Source organism: Rhododendron vialii, chromosome 12a (genome assembly GCF_030253575.1).
Source record: "Rhododendron vialii isolate Sample 1 chromosome 12a, ASM3025357v1".
Lineage (NCBI taxonomy): Eukaryota > Viridiplantae > Streptophyta > Magnoliopsida > Ericales > Ericaceae > Rhododendron > Rhododendron vialii.
In genome coordinates, this window is record NC_080568.1 from 20,489,592 (window position 1) to 20,507,562 (window position 17,971).

The following is a 17,971-nucleotide window of genomic DNA, read 5'->3' on the forward strand; positions in this document are numbered from 1 at the left end:
CTTAAAAGTACATTTTAAATAAATCGAGCAGTTCCGATTATTAGTGTGAGACCCTAAAGTGAGTCCCACATAACACGGTGTGGTATAGTGTAATGTCAATCATTCACCAACAAAAACTCTTGTTAAGTGTCAAATTCCCTATCATTGTTGACATCATTGACAGTAATTGTATTGGCTCCACAAGCGTCTATCTACTGTCGGTGTAAAACCTTATTTTTTCACCATCGTTCATTTTGGACTCCATCGAGCTTCTATTGTTATAATCTGAGCCGTTCATATTTTACAACCCGTAGTATAGCGTTACCATGCAAAAATCAGCTTGATCGAAAGTCGATAGATACATCAAAATTTGAATTTAGTTTATAAAATGGACGATTTGATTCTGTCAATAATAATAAAGATAAACTGTCCATTTAGCAAAACAAAATTCAATTTTTAATACTCTTATCCATATCCGATCAAGTTCATTTTTTTGCATGGATACATTACTACATGGGGTCTACAAGATGAATGGTTCAAATTAACAATTTTCCACCGCCGGCCACAAGAATTTATTCTCTACCATCATTCATCAAGGGATCAATCTTTTTTCAAACAGCAGGGAAAAAAAAGAGAAAAGAAAAAAAAGAGAGATTCTGGGTCACATGAATAACCAGAGAACTGATTATACAATGGGGTGTTGTGGACAGAGAATGATCATGGAAGCAGCGGCTATCGGAGTAGCTCTTCTTGCTTTTGTCTCAGTTTTCACTATCATGAAGCTGGGAAGCAGTATTCAGTCAAGCCTTGTTGGATCAGCCAGTGGCTGTCAATTTCCAGCAGTATTCAACTTCGGCGATTCCAACTCCGACACCGCCACGGCGGCGCCGCATCGACCACGCTCCGTCTAGTCCCACCTCCCAATGGCCAGACGTTCTTCGGCAAACCTTCTGGCCGCTATTTCGACGGCCGGCTTTTTATCGACTTTATCGGCCCGTTTGGATGCGGGAAAAGAATTGGGAGTATTAGTTTATCGGCCCATTTGGATGCAGAAAAAGAATTGGGAGTATTAGTTTATCGGCCCATTTGGATGCAGAAAAAGAATTGGGAGTATTAGTTAATAAGGAGATAAGATAGTAGGGGTATTAGTTAATAAGGGATTACCCACATTGATGTGATATTTATAGAGGATGATTAAATGGAGTAGTAGGTTGTTTGGATGAGATATTAGAGAAGAGAGATTAAATAATACTTTGTTTGGATGGAAGATTAATAGGAGTATAAGGAAGACTGAATGATATAAAAAATTGTCAAATTACCCTTTTTGCCATTATGCAGTACCTAAATTAATTATGTATTACATTTTATATGTAATTGCAAATTTGATTATTCTTTGGGCGCCGCTATTCGCAGCCCTTTATTTTCTCCCATAGCCTACTATATTTCGGTAAATGGTTGTTGAAAATCATAAATAACATTTCGGTAAATTGCTGTTGAAAACAATATTATATTTCGGTAACTACATGTCGAAAATATGTTCAACTTTCGGTAAACAACTGCCGAACATACATTTTCGGTAAATAGCTGTTGAAAAAAATATTATTTTTCGGTAATTGGATGCTGAAAATATATCTCAATTTCGGTAACTAACTGTTGAGTATAATTGAAATTTTTTAACGGGCTATGGGAGAAAATAGAGGGCTGCGAATAGCGACGCCCTATTCTTTCACCATTTAAGCCATAATATTTATCTCTACTGACAAATTAATGAATTTAGTATTATTAAACATTTTTTTATAAAATTCGGTTATTTAAAAAAAATTAAGTATTCCAAATTTCAATCTGTTTGAACGGGTGGAAAAATTTTAATTTTCTGATCATTTTATACTAAGTGGCCATAATTAAATTTTGATTATATGGCTCTCATTGATTAGCCCTAAGAGATATTTGATTCTACGACTTTCTTAGGGTGAATCAACGAGAGCCCTAGAGTCAAAATTTAATTATGATCATTTAGGATAAAATTAAAAAATTAAAATCTTTCCACCGGTTCAAACGGATTGAAATTTGGAATACTTAATTTTTTAACAATATTTTTTAATTATAAACCGGCTAAAGAGATTAAAAAATTAAGTGCTTTAAATTTTAATCTGTTTGAACGGGTGGAAAGATTTTAGTTTTTTGATTATTTTATCTTAAATGACCATAATTAAATTTTGACTCTATGGCTCACGTTGATTAGCTTTAAGAGATATTTGATTCTACGACTTTCTTAGGGCTAATCAATGAAAGCTCTCGAGTCAAAATTTAATTATGACCATTTATGATAAAATGATCAGAAAACTAAAATCTTTCCATCGGTTCAAACGGATTGAAATTTGGAACACTTAATTTTTTAACCATATTTTTTAAAAATTTGGAATACTTCATCTCCCCTCTCTCCGATTTTCTGTTCTTCTTCTTCTTCTTTTTGTTTTCCTGCTAAATTGAAAAACCTTGCAAATAGAGGGTTGGGGAAGGGAGACAAGGAGGGGTGAAATTGTCCAATTTCAAGGGGGATTGGAGGGATAACTTAATAACACCTCAAACCCCATCCATAACGAATACCCCGCAAGCCCCCTTCGCCGATATTGCAAAAAGGGGCATTAGTTATGCCCCGTTATAAGGACGTGGGCCCAGGGCTAAGCCCTTGTCTGGGAAGCCAAATGGCTAACCATATTTTTTAAAAATTTGGAACACTTCATCTTCCCTCTCTTCGATTTTCTGTTCTTCTTCTTCTTCCTTTTGTTTTCCTGCTAAATCAAAAAACCCAACAAATAGGGGGTTGGGGAAGGGGGATAAAGAGGGGTGAAATTGTCCAATTTCAAGGGGGATTGGGGGGTATAACTTAATAACACCTCTTGGGCTCGTTTGGATGCCACACTATAAAGGGGTATTGTCCAATCCCCCATTCTAATCCGTGGGGCCGATTCTATGGCGTGGTTTGGGAAGACAAAAATCGGGGAGATTTGATAATACCCCCTCCTCCATAACCCCCTCTAATACCCTCTTGAGGGGGGTTTACATATGGCTAGGGTTTGATCCGGCATTGTGGAATCCCCCCTCCTAATCCTCCCTCTATCTTCCATTTCAACTACAAAATAACTTTATCCCCCCATTTTATCCTTCATCCAAATCAAGTATTATTTAATCCCTCCATCACATCAATGTGGGTCTACCCTTCTTACATAATACCCCCTACTATCTAATCCCCCTTCTTACATAATACCTCCAAATCTAATTCCGCATCCAATCGAGCCCCAAACCCCATCCATAACTAATACCCCTGCTAGCCTTGTTTGCCAGTATTGCAAAAAGGTGACTAAATAGTATTGGAAAAAGGTTACTAAATAATATCGGCAGCCATTTGGCTTCCCAAACAAGGGCTTAGCCCTGGGCCCACATCCTTATAAGGGGGCATAACTAATGCCCCTTGCTAATACTCCATCCAAACAACCCCTATAGGTAAAAGGGTTTTGCACCTCTACATTAAATCTTCCTTAGGGAGTGTTTGGATTTAGCATTTTGTCGGAATTTTTCTTATATGGCCCTTTAGATTGCAAAAAGACTATTAGATTAAATTCACCCACAAAACGAGGTGGTTTTATGATTTTTTTTTGCATAAAATTGCAATTTAACTTACCACACGGCTTTACATACTATCATTTACTATGATCTCACTTACTATAATGTAGGATCACACTCCCTACGAAAAGGATTCAACCAATGGTTGAGATTAAAAAAGGGAGATCAAACGGTTGAGGGAATATAGGGGCATGGATGCCTCGAACCAGACGAGGGCATCATAGCCGGATCAACTGTAGAGGAATGCCTTATAGAAAAGAAAACTTGTTGATTGTTCCAGTGAAAAGAAATCAAGGTTTCTAGTCTCTAAATAGTCAAGTTCGTGACCCTTCCTAAGAGTCAGAATGAGCAACCAACAGCCTGATTAATCTAAGCCATTTGATCATATTGATTTGAATATCAACCATCGGACCATGTTTATACCAAATCGTTGATAAAATGAACGACCGGGATGCCACATGTGTGTCAGTAAAAGCACCAGATTGTGCATTTGCGCACATGTGTGGGACAGTTTCACCTGACTTTCCTATGGTGCGCTCAGTTGCACCATAGCATAGTGCCTAGCATGCTGAGCTAAGGAATAAGGTTACTGTTTTCTGATATTTGTTGTCTACTCTACTAAATTACTTATGCTGTCAAAAATTTGATACTTCCATTTCATGGTGTAAATTTGTCCACAAACTTCTGAACTTTAAGAGCTTCTCATCAATTGCGAACCAAGTTTTAGAACCAGCAAGATCTCTCTCTCTTTCTCTCTCTCTCTCTCTCCTACCTGTGTGATGGTTGACTTGCTTTTGAATATTTGCAGCTGAGAAGTTGGGGTTACCATACTTGAGCGCGTATCTGGATTCCATGGGAACAAATTTCAGACACGGAGCAAATTTTGCAGTAGGTGGTGCAACTATAAAGCCCGAGCCCTCCGTGAACCCAATCCATCTTAGCCTACAGCTTTACCATTTTGAGTAATTCAAATCACGCACTATCGAGTTATACAACCAAGGTTAGAAAACAAATAGTTGCAGTTTGTCTGGCTGAATAAATCAATTTGAGGAGTTATTGCTCTACGTTCGAGAAAATAACTTGACCTTTTATAGTTTTTTTGGGTGAAACCTGTTCATGCAATATGATGAGTAACATTTTCAGGTAATAAATTATATGCAATGAGTCTCCCAAGACCTGAGTGGTTCTCAAAAGCCCTTTATACAACAGATATTGGACAGAATGATCTTCATGCTGGGTTACTGTCGCTGACGGAGGAGCAAGTGAAGGCATCTATTCCTGGTCTAATTGATCACTCTGCTTTGGCCATAGAGGTATAGTACCTCATTGCTGACAATGTGGAAACTGCTGTTGAAGCATATTAGTAAATAGTAGGGAATGACACAGTAAACCTTAATAGTATTGCAATACATCCAAATGTTATTCGGTTGAATTTAAGCTATTTTGTCAGTAATGGTGACCAATAGAGGAAGAAATTCTTGGAATGCAACTTATGCTTTTATTTCAGCTGAAGAAATACTGAAGCCCTCTTAATCATGTCTTGCAGAAACGCAAGCCATATTGTAACCTTACATGGGAATCATTTTTGTTGTTCTAGATTCCTGCTTTCGAACATTGTATTTATAAACTGAAAGCCTGTTGGGTCAGTTTTCTATCATGAACTTCTTCCAATAGAGGACAGTGAAAAACGTGTTAATACTTAGAAAGTTAGAATCATATTGACAATGACACATACTAAAACGTATTTCATATAATTTATTCTTTTCCTCTCTGATTTATCCCTTTTCCTTTGCTTCAAATTCCCTTTTCATTTGTTGCTTATTACTGTTTCAGAAACTCTTACCGAGCAAGAGCATTTTGGATACATAATACAGGTCCCATAGGCTGCCTGCCTTTCGTCGTGATATATAATCCGCCAAAGACTGGCAATGCTGACCCAAATGGTTGTATGAAGTCTTACAATGAGGTGGCCCAAGAGTTCAACAAGCAGCTTAAGGACAGGGTCACCCAATTAAGGAACAAATTGCAAGATGCATTGCTGGTTTATGTTGACATCTACAAAGCCAAATACTCTCTGATCAGTGAAGCAAAACAGCATGGTATGTCAATTAGTTGTTTTATGGTCGCCCATCTAATTTGATATGAATGGACTATGCTGTGGGCCCTTTAATGGGGCATGTTCCTTTTCTTAAAAGTGCAAATACAAGTTTTATTCAAATTTCTGTAGATAACTTTATGGCCCTTGTGAGAGAATTGGTCCAGTGCCATCTAGGAGACTTGGTATTTGTTCTTACCACTTTTGCCATATGTGTAACATCCTCTATAAGAGCTGACAGGTACTGGTTCTGCTCTATTTTTGGGCATATTTGATCTCTCTGTCACTTTTCGATGACATAGGGTTTGTTAATCCTCTTGGGTTCTGCTGTGGGCAGCGTGAGGATTCCAATCTTAAATGCTGGGATGACACAGTAGTTAATGGGACCAAAGTTTATGGAGCTTCTTGCAGTAACCCTTCTGAATACATCAGCTGGGATGAAATACATTATACTGAAGCTGCAAACTACTGGATAAGCAACCGGATTTTGGATGGTTCACTCTCAGATCCTCAGGTTCCTCCAACGGAAGCATGTCTCTTGTATGCTCACCCACAGTAACTGGCAAGCTAAGCTTTGAGCATGATCTTAACTCCTGAAACTAGATTGTGTGATCATCTTTGGCAAAGATTTGATGCCCGCGAAAAATGGAGACAATGGGAATCTATGCTAATTTTCATTTCCACATCTTCATTAGAGTTGGGATTTCTGCCGGAAGATTCTTTGTCCTTGTGGATTGTAAGGAATAGCTATGCTAGATGAAGTGATAAAGCAATGAGAGTTCTGAGAGTTTCTATTTACATGTGACCATATTCCTTGTAATTTGTCCGATATACTATAATTGGGTCTGTACATTTGTGCTGGGGATACTAAATAAGTGATTTAATTGGTCACTCCATTTTCATCGTTCCGTAAATAGAGTTGTATCTTCTGAAATAGTGTTATTTATCTTCTCCCGTGGATGTAAAACATCACTGCCAAAGCACGTGAATTCATGTCTCTTCTCACTCTCTGATTTCATATTTGTGATATGGGTTCCATATTTCACAAATTTGTATAGTCGTCTTGTATAACAGAGTAAAAATGTGATTTTTGCAAAAGCCTGAGTGTGAGGCAATTACCTTCCATGAAGAGTCTGTGTGAAACTCTTGATTAATTGCAGACAATGTAAAGATCCAAACAGCCCATTTCCATCGACGCACTAGAGTCTCTGAGTGCCCAAGCATTGAATCAAATTTTAGATTGAGTGGATAATTGTGGGTTTTATATGGAAAAAAGCCGGATGAATAAGATGACTACACCTTCTTTTAACCGGTTGTTTTGTTGTGGACTAAGGGACAGTATCATACACTAATCATCATTTGGCAGCATTATCAGGCATTGACTCCAAATTTGGTGGCTTGTGGTTTGATCTCTTCAATGATTCCTGCAACATAAGTTGAAACCCTGTTTCTCAATCTGCAGCTGGGTAACCAGTAAGAGAAGCGACATCCATTTTGCCACAAGATACTAGTCCAGGACAACAGTTTGTTGGAGTGCTAAGGATCCAAGTTCAATGCAGATTTCATGAATTTGAAGGTTTGTCTTTGGTCCTTGGTTTTTTCCCCTTGCCTTGAGTCTTATTTCCAATGATTTGTTAATTGAAGAGTGTGTTGATTCAGTCTCCATTGACTGTGTGAGATTGATTAGGGGATCCAATTCTCCTTTGGAACTGCAAAGAAGCATGGAGCAAGTTGCAGTTGGAGTTGCTTTAGTCATTGCATTCTCTACTCTCATGACCACGGGACCAACTAGTAAATGGGACAGTAGGGGTCATCAGTGAAGTGTTGCCATTTATCGGTGACTCTAATCTGACACTGGCGGTAGATCAACCCCACTCCGTTGAGCTCCTTATCCTCATGGAAACACTGTCATCAGTAGACTTTCAGGCTGCTATTCCGATGGACAGTCCTCATCGACGTCAAGTTTCATGATGAGGTAGATTTTCAGTTTGGAATTCCCACTTCTGATGTGAAAATAAAAAATTTAATCACGGTTCTTCATGCATTTTCACTTTGCTTTTTCTTTCCTTCCCCCTTCCCTTTCTCTCTCTTACTATCTTGGAATTTTTTGCATCTCAGAAGTTGGGATTGCAAGACTTGATTGCCACAATTCAGCCAGTTGCGCTATCTCTTAGTCTTTGGACATACAGCTATTCCAGTTTGAAGAGTTCAAGGAGAGCACCATAGAGCTATACAACCAAGGTCAGAGTTCTCTTCAAGCGAAAATTTGCAAAGCTCTTATTTAGTGAAAAACGTCAAAGTTGCACTAAATTTGTTAATTTTTTATTTGTTCTGGTGCGTTACTATTAGCATAGTGAAACCTTCATACTTTTTTTTTGGACAGAAACTTATTAGAGTCAGCATATAAAACAACAGTATAAGATTGCAGCACGCGAAGACTAACTTCTCCCATCATCTTTTGTTAGTTTAAGCGATAGAATGGAAACTAGAAGCCCATCCCAGTCGGAATTGATGGGTACTTCCTCTAGTTTTTCGCAACTATGTCGATGCTGAAAATACTCAATATAGTGGAGGAAACTTTGTGATTGTATTGAACATGAAAATGCTTAAGAATTATACCATGCTAGTTGCAGATCAAAGTTGAATTATCTGTTTTTGTAAGCATTTGGATGGATACCAAAGATCGAATCGATCTAATTTTTTGTATGGCTTAATAAATGAATGGCTCAAATCATTAGATGGGATCGTCGTGAGTCTTTTTATGCTTTAGTGAGACACCACGTGAGGAATTTCACATAAGAGAATCTTGATTGGTGCGTTGCATTTTTTATTTTTTTTTGGAAAGTTAAAAAAAGAAAACAGAAAAAAGATGCTTCTTAAAGTTATTTGTGCCTCACAATCTAGAACAGCAGATGCAACTAACAAGCTAAAATAGCTAGGTATTCTCTCCTAAACGAAATAAGTACAGGGTTGCTTACGCTTGACCAGTGTCCATTTCAGCGGGAAGAAGGGAGGAAGGTGCAGCTAATGAGAGAGAAAATTTCGTGGAAATTACAGATCAACCAATCAGTGGGAAGAGAGGGGGGAAGGTGCAGCAAATGGAGAAATAAAATGGAAAGAGAGAGAAAAAAAAAAGAGTTTTTGACATTACATGTTTTTTGTTGTTGATATTTTGAAACAATTTAACTTTGAGCTTAAATAGATAAAAACAGAGTTTACTTTGAAACTTTCAAAAAGTCTATTCACACACCTTTAAAACACAATTTAGGACAAAACTATACTCCGTATTTAAAAATGATAGATGTACGTAGATCAATGAGCATCTAAAGGTTCCGAACACGCTTGTATCCAGAGTTGTGTTTTGAAGGTGTCTTTGTACTTTGTAGCATTGCTGAAAAACCATTTAGTTCTATGCATAACACGGGATTTATAGTGGTTTGAAAATGGAAACAGATTAGGATTTTTTTTTTTTTTGCCAATATTGTATATACATCTGCGGGATTAGCGGGGAGTTAGAAGGTTAGTTCACGGTAGGTTTCAGAGATTATCCATAGTCCTGAATTCCAAATGTCCACGGCGACAGTGTTCAAACCCTAGCCTCCCATACGTGGAGGACCAGGAGATCCATATGTGGAGGAACAGAAAATGCCAACTGGACTAAAGCCATTGGCAGGTTAGGAAATATGGAGTCTTGAAATTCGTCTCAAAGCGCGTAAACTGCAACGACCATTCAACGCGGACATAGAGATTATACTTGTCAAACCAAAGAACGTAGTTATTATATAGTACTGGAGTATTTTCTTTTTGGTGCTTATATAGATGCACAATCTATAGCGAGAGGGCAGAAGCCCGTAACCAAGAAAAATGGCTAGAATCTTGAATGTAATGATAAGCGGAGAAGACGCCGCTTTCCGATTGGCCACCGCCGGTGGCGGCTTGTTCCTGTTGTGTGCTTCTATTGTCGTGTCCTTGTCCATTATATCTATGGTGGTTTTAGTCTGTGCCGATTGTGATGATAATGAGTCTGTTCATAGCAAAGGGAAACAACAGGAAAAACGGAAACACGGAGGAAAGGAAGCCGGAGGGGACGGTGGCAGAGGGGATGGCGGCGGAGGGGACGGTGGCGGAGGGGACGGCGGCGGAGGGGACGGTGGCGGAGGGGACGGTGGCGGAGGGGATGGCGCCCACCACCACCACGCGCATGACGGCGGTCACACGCACCATGATGGCGCCCACCACCACCACGCGCACCATGGCGGTCACGCGCACCATGTGCACCATGCCCACCACGACCACCATGCGCACCACGCCCACCACCACCACGCGGACCACGGCGGTCACGCACACCACGGCGGTCACACACACCATGGGCATTTCTAAAGGTAAGAAGAGTGGACAAGAGAAGGATATAATATATCATGTACGGTTGTTTTCAAAATTTGGTGAAATAAAAAACATTCTATGAACCAATTGGATATAGTATTAGGATAAATTAATTAAGAAGAGAATATTATTTTGTACTTGGTTTGATTGATAGTTTGTACGGATGAATTAAATTGAGTGGATGACGAAATATGTGATATATTACTTATTTTCGTTTCAAAGTTCCTTCTAATATGTAAGTTATAGGGTGGGAGAGATAATTTGGTAATTGGAGAAGGGGGACTAATTATGAACAAAGTTAGAGGTGACCATAAATAGTTCTCCTGTAGAGGGATTGTTGGATTAAATAGTTCGGACATTTGTGCCTGCCAAACACCAAATTGTAGTTCCGCATAGTCTGGGCAGATAGTTTATGACATGTGTGCATGCCTACCAAACACCAAATTGTAGTTTCGCATAGTCTGGGCAGATAGTTTATCCAACCAAATAGTTCAACTAACAAATCCACCCTGTACCCTGGTCGGAAGCGAACCCTTCTGACTTGCAGGTGTCTTGTTCTTCCACTTAAGTATCAGTTATTTTTCTTTATTTTTAACGATATGATAATACGATATGAAGACAGTGCTGCAGGTGTCATTGTTCAAGAGGGATATTCAAGAGAAACTCAGAGTATCTTTCGTTTATTTTGTTACTAGTTTCTTGCAATGGGAGTAGAAGAAGGGAAGAAAGGGCGCCGCTATTCGCAGCCGTCTATTTTCTTCCATAGCCCGTTAAAAATTTTCAATTATACTCGACAGTTAGTTACCGAAATTGAGATATATTTTCAGCATCCAATTACCGAAATATAATATATATTTTTTAACAGCTATTTACCGAAAATGCATGTTCGGCAGTTGTTTACCCGAAAGTTGAACATATTTTCGACATGTAGTTACCGAAATATAATCTTGTTTTCAACAGCAATTTACCGAAATGTTATTTATGATTTTCAACAACCATTTACCGAAATGTAATGAGCTATGGGAGAAAATAAATGGTTGCGAATAGCAGCGCCCGGAAGAAATTGAATAGAGAAGGGAAGAAGTATGTCATAAGAATTATGGCCAAATATTTGTAGTTCCATGAATTTGAAGGTTTGTCTTTGGTCCTTGATTTTCTCCCCTTGCCTTGAGTCTTATTTCCAATTATTTGTTTACTAATTGAAGAGTGTGTTGATTGGAGTCTCCAATGATTGTGTGAGACTAATCAGGGGATCCAATTCTCCTTCGGAATAGGCCTGTCAATGGACCGGATCCGATCCGAAAAATCCGATCTGGATCCGGATCTGATAACGTCGATCCGATAATCCGAATCCGGTAATTCAATACGGATCCAGATCGGATCGGATTAAATCCGTTATCAATCCGAATCCGAACTTTATTTTTTAAAAAAATTTTAATTTTTTTTTAAAAAATAATAATTTTTTTTTTGAAAAAAAAAATGTTTAAGAAGTTGTATTTTTATTTTTTTATTTTTTTCGGAAATTTTATTTTTTTTTGAAAAAAAAAATTTTATTTTTTTGAAAAATAATTTTTATTTTTTGCTAAAATTTTTGAAGTAAAAAAAATTTCCGGATCGGATTCGGATTTTCGGATCGGATCCGGATTACCACTATCGGATTTGAGTCTTATCGGATCCGGATCGGATTTGGTCTTATCGGATCCGGATCGGATTTGGTCTTATCGGATCCGGATCCGGATCTGTCGGATTCGGATCGGATCCGGTCCATTGACAGGCCTACTTCGGAACTGCAGAGAAGCATGGAGCAAGTTGCAGTTGGAATCATAGTTATTGATACCGTTCTGTACCGGCCAGTACGTACCGTTTTGAAGAAGAACCGGTACCCTAACCCCCCAATTTCGTTCTGGTCTCAATACCGGTCGGTACCGGACTTTTCGGGAAATATCGGCGGAAATTCCGGCTGAAATTTTGTAGAGTTTTTTTTTTTTTTTACGCTACGTTTTTCTTTTTCCGGTCCTAAAAAAACAAAAAAAAAACGTTTCATGATTTTTTTCCCAAAAAAATAAAAAAAACGTTTTTAAAAATTTTAGCAAAACATGGGCACGTGCGCGAGGCTTAGATCCCGGATTTGCACCCCCTTTGCGCACGAATAACCCGTGACGCGCACCCGGTTAATTGGTTTCCAAATCAATTTTTCCAAATTGCCTTCGGCCACGGCACATTTTTCCGAGCGCGCGAGACCTCTTATTGGGTTCTCATTCACAAGTTCACTAGTATGCAAAGTCATTTAAAGTGGAAAAAGGTTTTGTAACTAAGCAATGTAGGACTAAAGATATTTTATGATGAATTGTATGATATGGGGGATTTTTTTGAATTACAATTATATATAATTATTATATATATTGTAGTTGCGGTAAATCCGAAACGGTACCCGGTACCTGACCGGTACCGGTACGTACCGTACCAGTAGGAAAACCGGTACCCTGTCCGAAACGGTATTCAGAACTATGGTTGGAATTGCTTTTTTTTTTTTTTTTTCAATCGATAGAAGAGATCCTTTTTACTCCGTATTAGATATGAAGTACATAGTACAAACTCGGGACACTACATCAATTGTGAGAGTCCATGAGACAACCTAGCCGAGCAACTCAATCAATACAAGAAATAAGTCCATCATAGGGTAAAAACAAAGAAAGAAATCCCTCTAAAGGAAGAACAACTCGAACTTCTGATCTCCTAGTAAGATACAAGAGTCCTGATCGACTAAGCTAGCTCCAGTTGGTTCAGTTGGAGTTGCTTTTAGTCACTGCATTCTCAACTCTCATGACCATGGGACAAACTAGTAAATGGGACAGTAGGGGTATCAGTCAAGGGTTAGGATCTCATCCAGTTTGTTAATGTCCATTTTGGTTCGGTCAACGGCTGTGATTAACTCAACTAAATCCAAAGCTTCACCTCATGCCACATCCAAATCTCAGACTTTACTCTCAAAAGAGACAGAGAATGATAATAACGGAAGTTTGTCCACTTGAAGAACTTTTTTTCTGTAATACGTCCAGCTAAGCTTTTTGGCCTTGTTTAGCTTAAGCTAGCTTCTTCTTTTTTTATAAAAATTCACATATTTATGTATTAGTTAGTTTTTTTTGTCTTAGTTTAATTTTGGGATTGGGCCCCCAAGATAAGTTGAGATGCGTGTGAGCTGATCCAAACAGTGAGTTATCAAAAAAATTTGTGAATTATTGGTTGTCTCGACGAGAAGAATCAAAAATGTAAAAAAAAAGAAAGAAAGAAAGATACAAACACAATTTTCTTTTTAAAAAAAAGAAGTCGCTCAATTTGTTTAACATTACACAAACACGTTCTAATAGAGAGTTGTCAAACAAAACCCTAGAAGATGAAAATTGTGTTATGTTGATGAGCCTACCGAGATTACAAAATTAAACATTGAATGTTATCAAATAAAGTTTGAATGGTGTCGGTATTACCCATTAAGTAATGATCGTTAATATGACCGCGTAATATTACACAACTTCAGCAACTTTTTTTTAAAAAAAAATACTCCCTCCGTCCCTAAATAAGTGTCCGGCGCGCAAAACTAGGCCTTCAAAAAAATGCATTTGTTTCGTTAAAAAAATTAATTTTTTTTCACAAATCAATAGATAGCAATGAGTTCTATTAGATTGTGAAAAAAATTAATTTTTTTAATAAAAAATATGCATGTTTTGTAAAGCCTAGTTTTGCGCGCCGGACACTTATTTAGGGACGGAGGGAGTAACAATTTTGTGTTGGGATTTTTTTTTTTTTTTTTACCTTTTCAATTCCTCTCGTCAAGACAACTAATAATTCACTTCTTTTTTTTATTTTATAACTCAGGTGTTTGGGTTAGCTAACGTACACCTCAATCAATCTTAGGGGCCCAATTCCACCACCTACTTACAGGGTATCCAACTAAAGTCGGAGCAAAGTTTCGTATGAACTGACCCCAAATGATAATTCACGAAAACTTGACACAAACTAACAAATACAGAAAAAATTAAACTAGGACAAAAAAACTACTAACAAATACAAAGATATTTGAATTAGTCTAAAAAATAAGCTGGCTTATTAACCCAAACATGGCGTAGTGCTTAGCTGGACGTATTAGAGAACGAAGTTCTTGAAGTGGGACAAACTTCCGTTAACATTCGTTATTTCTTTTTTTAGTAAAGTCTGAGAGTTGGACGTGGCATGAGGTGAAGCTTTGGATTTTAGTTGAGTTAATCACAGTCGTTGACTGGACCAAAATGGACATTAACATACTGGATGGGATCCTAACCCGTCAGTCAAAGTGTTGCCAATTATCGGTGACTCTAATTCTGACACCGGCGGTAGATCAACCCCACTCCGTTCAGAATAGGATGATTATCAGTACTAAAAAAGGGTGAACTAGGGACTTCACAACTAAAAATGGCGAAAATATAACTGTTCAAAATGGCTGGGATATATGAAAACTTAGGTGCTATGGCCAAATGGGATAATTATTTAATTAACCCAAATTAAATACTTTAATGCCTCTGCGATAAGGTTGAGCACGAATCTGGACCACACATTGATTCGTGCTCAACCTTGCCCCTGGGGCATTGAGTAATTTCTCAGTTTCTTGAAACAAAATGCAGGATGACCCACCAATTAGATAAGGATAGATTTGAAGTTAACAAAATCAGAAAAAGCAGCCCATGTCATTTGTCCGCAAAGTTCAACTGATTTTTCATATGTTCCAAAAACCTCTCAAAAGATTCAAAATTTGAACGATATCTCATACCACAGAAGATAACGTTTCTAGTTTGGTGTTATCTGAAACGAAGTGTATGTAACGCCTATTTTTAAAATAGAGTCGTGCTTAATTTCATCTAATAAAATGGGAAGTTTTGAGCGGACAAGGAGAGGTTATTTGTTTAAAGGATTGAATTTTCCTTTTTTTGCACCTACACTAGCATGTGATTCACATGCTGAATAAATATTTTTTTTTGCTGGTAAAAGGTAATCCTATGAGATTATTCTTTTCCTTTGCTGCATCAAAAGATATTTGGAAATCAAGTTTGATGATCATGTTCTCTCTTTTTCCATCGTTTTTTTTTTTGCCTTTTAATGTGAACAAACAAAACCAACCCTGCGGGATTGACTTGGTTGACAAGACCGGTTGGCGAGACTTGAGACTTAGGAGCAGGGGCGAAGCCAGCTCTTTAGCAGTGGGGTTAGATGAACCCACTAGGTTGCAAAATTGTAGATTTTCCTGGGTATAATTTTGTTGTTTTTTTTTTTTGTGTCAAAAGTGAGAAGATTGTATTGATAAATGTCTAGCGACACTTACAAAACGGAAATCATTACAAAGAACTTGGATAAAACCAAACTAATCGTCTAACAAATAAAAACGAGTAAATCACAAGACAATCGATATCTTTCATCTTAACCCAGGGATGGCTTGAAGCAACAACGATACTTTTAAACTACCTAACATCTAATTAGGAATCTCAAACGAGAAAAAGTGCAAAGTTAAGGATAAAGACACCAAATACCCAAACGATCAGATGCACTCCAACCAATGATGAACGCACCAATGAACTCCTAAGAACTACAGATTTGCCAACCCGCCAAAGACATCGTGTAGGGATAGAACGTTAAAGCACAGATATCGTTGTAAAGCAATTTCGACTGAAAGAACCTGGTCTATAGACAAAATTCGTCCAAAAACGAAACTAACAACTCTCGTAAAACGAGAGGCAATGAACCCATAGATTTGTAAGAGAAGATACAAAGGAACAAACCCAACCCGAAGCATAGTCTCTCTCTCTCTCATGTCACTCTTGAAATTTCACCTTTACTTTTTTCTTCTTTTACTTTTCTCCATGTGGACCTAAAACATACTCCCTCCGTTTCAAATTGAATGTCCGGTTCGGTCTTCAATGCAAAATTTAAATTGTTAATATCTTTCAATCTACGATGATTTTTATGTGCAATATGGATCTTATATGATAGATCTCAATTAGTTCTATTATGCAAAGTTTTTAAAATCTTTAAAGACATTATAGATTGAAAGATATTAACAATTTAAATTTCGCATTGGAGAACGAACTGGACCATCAGTATGGAATGGAGGGAGTAGTACGATAATCCACAGAAGCAACAATGAAGCCTCGGAGTTGAAGGGAGAAAAAAATTAGTACAAGTTTTCTCGTCATCAATTATGAAGTTCATGTCCTTGTATATATTTCTTCGTTTGAGCTGAGAATTGTAGAGTCTATTAAAGAAATGTAATGAATGTGAAAGGTTTTATATGGTACAAAATTATTTAATGACACCACTAACAACAATTCTTGGAGTCGCCACTGTTTAGGAATTTGGTTTCAGGTTCGGAACTTTTTAGATGATGCTAACTCCTTTGGGGCCAGCTTATGTTGTCCTTTGCTGTGGCTTAAAATGAATCCCGCTAGTGGATAGTATGATTGATATCACGGGATTAATCGAGTTGCTATAAGCTGACCCGATCACATGGTTTTAAAAAAAATGTGGATATACAAAACCTTTTAACTTCTAGTCAGTAAAGATTATAAAATCTATCGCTCTAAGTGAGATTTAACTTCATCTCACACCAAATTAAGAGGAAATTCCAACTCAGAGATGGTGCATCCAATGATGGAACATCCAATTATGCTTCATTCACATCTCACTCTTCAAATTTTATCTCGGTTGGCCAGGATTTTTGGATCTAACTAAGAGGTCAGAAGTTCGAATTTCTCAACCTACGTGTGGTTGTTCTTCCCTTTTCATTTATCGGGATTATTCTTCGCATAATGGGGCTTGTAATTGGGATAGGCTAGCTTATAGTGATTGTAAAATTGTTTGGGGATTGTTTCTCTCCCTAATGGGGCTAAGGCTTGTAGTTGGGGTGAACTTATAGTGATAGTAGATTGTTGGGATTGCTTCATCCCCCAATGGGGCTAGTGCCTAGTAGTTGTGTTGTGCTTGTGATTATTTCCAGTTTCAAATTTTTATACTTGCTATCTCCTACCACTTAAATTTTTTTTATCTCAAACCAAATTAGGAGGAAATTCCACAACAGACTCTCTAAAATGTTCAAACAATTTACCGCAATTACTATACCTCATCAAAGGACCATTATTCACTCCATTCTCTTATTTTCTTGCACCAGGAACATTTAATGAAAATATCTTCATATATTTAAAAGAAGTAGTATGGATATTTAAAGAAAAAAGAATGAATTAATATAGTAGTAGAATAGAAGCCGAATAGAGAGTCGGAAGCAATGAAAATCTTAAAAGGAGATCACTAGCTTAAAGTAGAAAAATAATTACTACTATTTGAATTTGATTTTAACTAAATTTAAAGAGACGGATGGAGATCCTCCTATAATTCCATTGTCCTCAATTACGAGATACTACTAAAAAACAAACTGGTTTCTTGGGAAGCCAAGTTTTGGAGATTAAAATTAACAGAAAGACTTATTAACGGACCTTTCCATGTATTTGCGTTTACGGAGTCAAATTGCGTGCGTTCAAAGTGTATTGGACGGTTCGGATTGTAAAAAAAACTATTCGCACGAAGAGTTAAACTCTTTCAGCAAATACTTTTTTTTTAAAATCCGGACCGTCCAATGCCGAAACGGACGACTATAATTGCACAACTCCGTGAAAAAAGTTTATCTCTAAAATTAAAGAGATCACGTGGTAATGCTTTCCATAAGATTTTGGTTAACCATGTGCATGTACTAGAAATTTGCTTCCGTGGGGCAAAAGAATGTGGTAAAAAATCATTTGTCTTGAAGCTTATTAGCAGTCAAATAAACTGTTGACAGGGACTTATTGTCCTCATTCCTCAGTCTCCTTTGTTCTC

The 17,971-nt window shown here is 37.6% G+C and overlaps 1 protein-coding gene and 1 long non-coding RNA gene across 3 annotated transcripts; both read left to right on the plus strand.

The window, feature by feature from the left end:
• The first annotated feature begins 4,763 nt into the window (after positions 1–4,763).
• LOC131309551 (GDSL esterase/lipase At5g14450-like) lies at positions 4,764–6,340 on the plus strand. The gene is made up of 4 exons (XM_058336167.1): positions 4,764–4,916; positions 5,278–5,309; positions 5,437–5,702; positions 6,001–6,340. Exons 1-4 carry the CDS (start codon positions 4,764–4,766, stop codon positions 6,255–6,257), a joined length of 708 nt encoding a protein of 235 aa, XP_058192150.1. The 3' UTR covers positions 6,258–6,340.
• Positions 6,341–6,348: 8 nt separating this feature from the next.
• LOC131312145 (uncharacterized) lies at positions 6,349–8,822 on the plus strand. Of its 2 annotated transcripts, none has more exons than XR_009195718.1 (4): positions 6,349–7,274; positions 7,386–7,673; positions 7,817–7,939; positions 8,699–8,822. It is a non-coding gene; the product is annotated as an uncharacterized LOC131312145 (long non-coding RNA). The 2 variants fall into 2 exon arrangements; XR_009195717.1 differs by lacking the exon at positions 8,699–8,822 and adding an exon at positions 8,082–8,686.
• Positions 8,823–17,971: the final 9,149 nt, after the last annotated feature.